Source organism: Centruroides vittatus, unplaced genomic scaffold, assembly GCF_030686945.1.
Source record: "Centruroides vittatus isolate TY-2023 unplaced genomic scaffold, ASM3068694v2 contig_374, whole genome shotgun sequence".
In the NCBI taxonomy this organism is placed as follows: Eukaryota; Metazoa; Arthropoda; class Arachnida; order Scorpiones; family Buthidae; genus Centruroides; species Centruroides vittatus.
The window spans coordinates 449,754-455,753 of record NW_027122196.1 but is presented as its reverse complement, the minus strand read 5'-3'; the positions used below and the strand labels follow the sequence as shown (position 1 = coordinate 455,753).

Genomic DNA, 6,000 nt, shown 5'->3' with positions numbered 1-6,000 from the left:
TTTAAAAATTAGTATATGATATAATATGGCAATTTTTACAGAAAAATATGAATAATTTAATGATTTAATATTAATTACAAAAACTACCAAGAAGGGGTGCAAACATGTTTAAGTAGCGAGCTCCCGAACTTTATGCATGTTTAATGTTAAATACTGTATATAAAAATTAATATACAGTACTTTATAGTCATTTTTACATGTAGAAGTATATAAAATTTAGCGATTTAGACAATAAATACTTTCAAATAACGATAAAACCGTACTAAGAAAGGAGTGTAAACGTGTTTAACTTGCGAGCGCCTGAACTTTGTACACTCTTAATGCTCAGTGTATAAAAATTGCTACATGGTGCTTTACAGTAATTTATGTGTAAAAGTATATAAAATTCAACGATTTATACTTTGAATACTTTTAAATAACGATAAAATACTATCAAGAAGAGATGCGAACGTGTTTAAGTAGCGAACGCCTGAACTTAGTACACGTTTCATTCTAAGTATATAATATAATAATGGCATAGATCGATGAAAAATCGATCATGATCGATCGATTATAGAAAAAGACATCAAAATTTAGCAAAGATAAGCCGCCACAACCGAGAACCAACCACTGACAGGAGGAGGAGACTAAACATGTTCGGCACTAACCCGCTCTCTATGCCCGCGGTCATGGAACTGGTCGTTGCTTTGCTCCTACTTCTTCTAGTCGATTCAGGATTAAATCAAAGGAATGAAAGGAGTATATTCTGGGATTACGATTACGATCCAGGTTAGTTTATCCAATTTTGCTCATATAATCGGTTTCTGTATCAATTTCCATAACACCGCTTCGGTTAATATAGGATTACTGGAGGACCAACTTAGAATCTGCAATGTAATGGGTCATCACTCCGGCTCCGGTATTGAATTCTGGGTAATTAGCTCCCCCCGAAAAACATTTTTTTTTTCTTGTTCGAATTCACGCTCCATTCGTTTGTATAACGTGACCGCACCCCATTGATACCTTTATGAATATTTTTGTGGGGTTGGCAATTATCTATATCTACCTGCTCGTTACTGACATTGATATTGTCATCCCACATTCCGGAGACAAGACTTTGTTATCAGGCGATGACGTTAAACTGTTTGCAAGTTTCTTAACTGTTTACAATCTGATACATTCCTGCTTCCAATTACTATAACAGACAGCCTTAACCAATGGGTCTGGAATTTTTTAAAATAATAATTTTTCATACTTTATGCAAAATTTCTTTTTTTAATTTGTTAATTAAGCGCTAAAATTAATTTTTCCACGATTTCTACACATTAAAATATTTTAAAAATGATGCAAATCTTATGCCAGAAGTAATTTCTAATGAGATTTTTGATAATTAACTAAGGGTTTTTTTTCTAGAAGTTAATTATAAAAATACTCACGTTCTATGCGAATGTTTTTTGTTTTTTGCTGTTCAAAATACTTAGAATTTTGTAGATTTTCCCTTCTTTTTTATGGGGATTCATCATTAAAATTCTTATCTCGTCTGTGGTATATTTTTTATGCCAACTTTTCACTGGGAATTTCACATAAAATTGATTTTCTTCTAATTACTAATGATATAAAACTCACAATCTTATCAAATAATAAAATCCTTTATATCTACGAAAAAATCTTATTTTTTTATCATAATAAATATCATTTTATATCATTATTTCTGTTAAAATTGATATAAAATAATCCTTTAAGAACAAATTGTAAAAAGTTTTACTTTATGAATTAGAGTCAATGAATTATAACTAATGTCTGAAGATAAACAAATATAAATTAGATTCTTTGTTTTGTAAAATGCAAAGCTTCCAATTCATTTTTTATCTTGAGATTTTAATTATAATACTGTAAGATCAATTAAGAGCTTGATCATTTAGAAATTATAAGGCTTTTACTGATGTAATTAGAAGCTTTATTATTATTATTATTATTATTTATTAGAATTTAAAAGACATATTTGAGTTAATTACAATTGGACAGTTTCATTAGAATAAATCACAATTAGAAGAATTAATTAGAATTAGAAAGGTTTATAAAATGAATTAGAAGTGTTTATGAATAAGTTTTTCAATTCTAATAAATTCTAGAACTTGAAGTTAGAAATCTTTTTTTTTCCTATTAAAATAAGAAAGTTTTAGAATAGGAAAACTTTAATAGATGAACTATAACCTTCGTCTTTTCTAAAATATAAAGCTCCTAATTCATCTTTTATCTTGAGATATTAATTACAATGTTATAAGCTACTTATTTAGAGAATTTTCTTTAAAAAAAGGAGGAAAATTCGTGTTTAAACAATTATTAAACTGTTAAAAGATTATTTACAGATTGTCACGCTTTCTCTCTTATCTTCACATTGATAATTAACCAATTTAGAAAGGAAGAATAACCACGCTTCTACATTTATTTATTTATTTATTCATTTATTTTTTTCTAAAAATACTCTGCCAGTTAATTAATAAGTAGATTGATAAGTCATACTAACTCATCACATTTTTAATATATTTTTTAAAGCGTAATTTATGTGACATCGCGAATTGTTTAATCATTTTACTGAAAGTTAATCTATCAATACTCTAACAACGGCGCGCTGCACTTTATAAAGAAAAAATAAATAAATAAAAATATAGTAACGTAACTTTAATTACTGTACTTTAAACCAGTTTAAAGGACATCAAAAAAAAAAACTAGATCATTAAAATTTATTTAAATTTTCTTTTTTATTTTTTAATTGCGGTTTTATATCGTGACATCCCACCTAACCACGCTACAGAATTTATATAGAGTGTGGCCATTTATCAATGTCTTTAGATGGGTTAGTTTATGACGGAAAATCATTTTATCTTCTTCATTCCGTTAAGATAAGATAATATTTTTTGTTTAAATTGATATAACAAAGTAGAAATGCTTCGTTGTTACTCAGAAAACAACAAAAAAAAGTAACTGTTGGAACGTCCATAAACGTTACCCATACAATTGAAGAAGTGTAATGAACTTTTTATGTCCTCAAACTCTTCTCGGATTGATTACTTTAATTTAAAGTTTAATGATATAATATAAACTTGTTAATATTACTTTTACTCAACGCTGTTCATATATGGTTATAATTTTTCGTATATAAAACGTGTTGAGTCATCGGGAATTTTACTTTCATATCTTATTTGAGAGTGAAATTGTTCAAGATCGATTCGATGATTCATGATCATGAAACTTTAATAGCTCATTTGACATATATATTATCGATACAATAAATTATTTCACTTGTAAAATATATGTTTTGCAATGTAAGATGATAGTCATTTATTTATTTATTTATTTTTTCTTATAAATAAATCGAATTTTGATCTCTAGTTTAGGCGTTGCAAACTATCTTAAAAAAAAAGCAGAATAAATATCTTTTTTTTTTTTTGATGGTTAAAATCCAATTTTTATATATAATTTTAAACTAAATTTAATTTTGTAGCAATTAAATATTCGCATTAAATAATTTTGATAGTAAATTACCCCAAAAGAGGAGAGGAAAAAATATTTAAACTCTTTTCCTCCTGTGGGCACTAAGAATGCCTTTTTTTCCATATCCATTGTGAATTCGACCGGGCCCACAATGGGGGGCGACCGGATTGTAAAGGATGGGGCCTGGCATATCTAGGATAGATTTCCCATGAAAAATTCCTGAAGTTCTCCGCCCGGATTCGATCCCTGATCCTCAGAGCGTCAGGCTGACATCTTTTTAATATTTAATATCCACGTTTTATAGATTAAATTGGAAGTTTAGATTTTTTTTCTGTTAAATGATCTTTTCTGCTTTTTAAATATTTCATATTTTTATAATTTTGATCTCAGATTTGGATATCAAAGTTTGGGGGAAAGGAAGAAACTATATAATTCAAGTTTTTGGTATTTTTTTATTACTAAATATCCAAGTTCATTTTGCTATTAAAACCTAAATTTGGAATATTTTGATTTTAAATTTAATTATTTTACAATTCAATATTTTAATTTTAAGAATTTTGATCTTCAGTTTGGGTATAGTAAAATCAATTGAATACAATAGATTTTTTGGTATTTAATATTCAAATTTTTCTGATTTTAATGTAAAATTTTAGATATTATGCTGCTAAATGTTGAATTTTTTGGTATCTGCCATATTTTTCCGCGGGTTATCTGTGTTTAAAAGACAACTTGAAGGGGTGCGGGCTATATGCCGACTTTAAATCGCAATTAAAAACTCGCGCGTATGGAGCAATGGCTGTTTCCATAGGGTTATTAGCATGTTTTTGTTTTCCTTCTAGCGATTCTCTGGGTATAAAACTTTTATTGAGAAGGAAAAAATTATGTGATTTTTTAATATAATTTTTAAATTAAATATTCGAAGTTTTTCATGCAATTAAGAATTTTAACATTATTAATAAACATGTAAATTTGAAGACTCTTGATCTATAATTTAGACATGGTATAAATTTTTTTCTTACAAGATAGGCGAGAAAATAAAAATAATAAATAATTTTTTAATATTTCTAGAATTAAATACCCGAAGTTTATTGCTATTAAAATCCAAATTTAAATAATTTTAATATTTAATTCTAGAAGTTTTTCTTTTGTATCTGAACTTTAGATGTGAAGTTTTCGTGAAAAAGAGGAAAAAATAGAATGAAATTTAAAATGTTTTATTATTATTAAACATTTAAATCGTTTTTTTACTAGTAAACTTCAAAATTTTGAAGAATTTAAAATTAAAATTTATTTATTTTAATATTAAATACGCAAATTTTCGGAATTTTCATCTCGAGTTCAGATATCAAATTTTTGCGGAAGTAAAGAATGAAGGAAGAGGGGGAAAAATAGAGAATGCGATTTTTTGTTTAATCATATTAAAATTTCCTTGCTGTTTTCCGCTGCAAATCCTTAAATTCAGTTATTTGGATATGGAGGAAGAAAGAAAATAATCCTTTTAGTATTTCTTGAATTAAACATCCAAGTTTTCTTGTTACTAAGCATTAGATATCCAAGTTTATCTTGTCACTAATCATTCAAATTTGAATAATTTTAACCTTATATTTTAGTTATTTTTACTAATTTAATAGACAAATTTGAAGAATTTAGATCTCGAGTTTAGATATCAAACTATCATTATAAGAAGGGTAGAATAAATAAAAACGATTCTCAGCAGGTGTGACAGTCGACAAAAACCGTGAACGATCTTCGCGATATTGGTAGACAGACAAGCCATTGATAATGTAACAAAACTTTCATTCATACATCTGCCTAAAGTTTGTCCGACGGCGAAGTTTAAAGTCCAACATCTGTCTTTCTACATAATTAGTCACTTCATCTAAACTTATCCGGTTCCGCTTTTGTACCTCTTCAAAGAATAGTTATTAATCAAGTTTGTTAAGAACAACTCGGTACTTAACGCTTAAAAAAACTCTTGAGAATAAAAGGAATTTCAAATTTTCCGGTCGGTATTTTTCTTTAATGTTATACTAACTCCATGCCGAAAAAATAATAATGATTTTTGTATTGTAATTTCTGTTTTTTTTTAATTTAAATGTTTGTTTTTGTTTCTAATAACAATTTATTCGAGCTTTTTACTGACTACTTAAGCGTGAGTACTTCGATTTTTTTGTGTAAATTCTTTTATAAACTGTAAATGCTAGATGCATATTGCATTTTCTTGAACTTTAATACGTAAAATACTTGTTGAAGAGCAGCATTTACGCTTCTATTATCCTTTACGTGCTTTAATGTGCACTTTACGTGCGATTCTTGCACTTTAATGTAAACTTTACGCGAACCTTTAAGGTTCGACGTGTACGCTACATATTGAAGTGCGTTTTAGGCATTGGATAAAAACGTATTAAATTATTCTTAAAAATCTACTTAAGATCTACCTTCAAGATAAAATTCTGGCATTTTATCTTAACCAGATCTTTATTTTGTTACTATAATTTCTATTTACAAGCCCTTTTTTTGATTTAT

At 27.4% G+C, this 6,000-nt stretch overlaps 1 protein-coding gene across 1 annotated transcript in view; it reads left to right on the top strand.

Annotated features, from left to right (window-relative positions):
• Positions 1-416: 416 nt before the first annotated feature.
• Positions 417-6,000, top strand: part of LOC136975509 (laminin subunit alpha lam-3-like) — a 108,888-nt gene continuing 103,304 nt past the window's right edge. The window contains 1 exon segment of the mRNA XM_067270571.1: positions 417-768. Within this exon segment, the coding sequence (XP_067126672.1) occupies positions 669-768 (100 nt within the window). The 5' untranslated portion in view covers positions 417-668.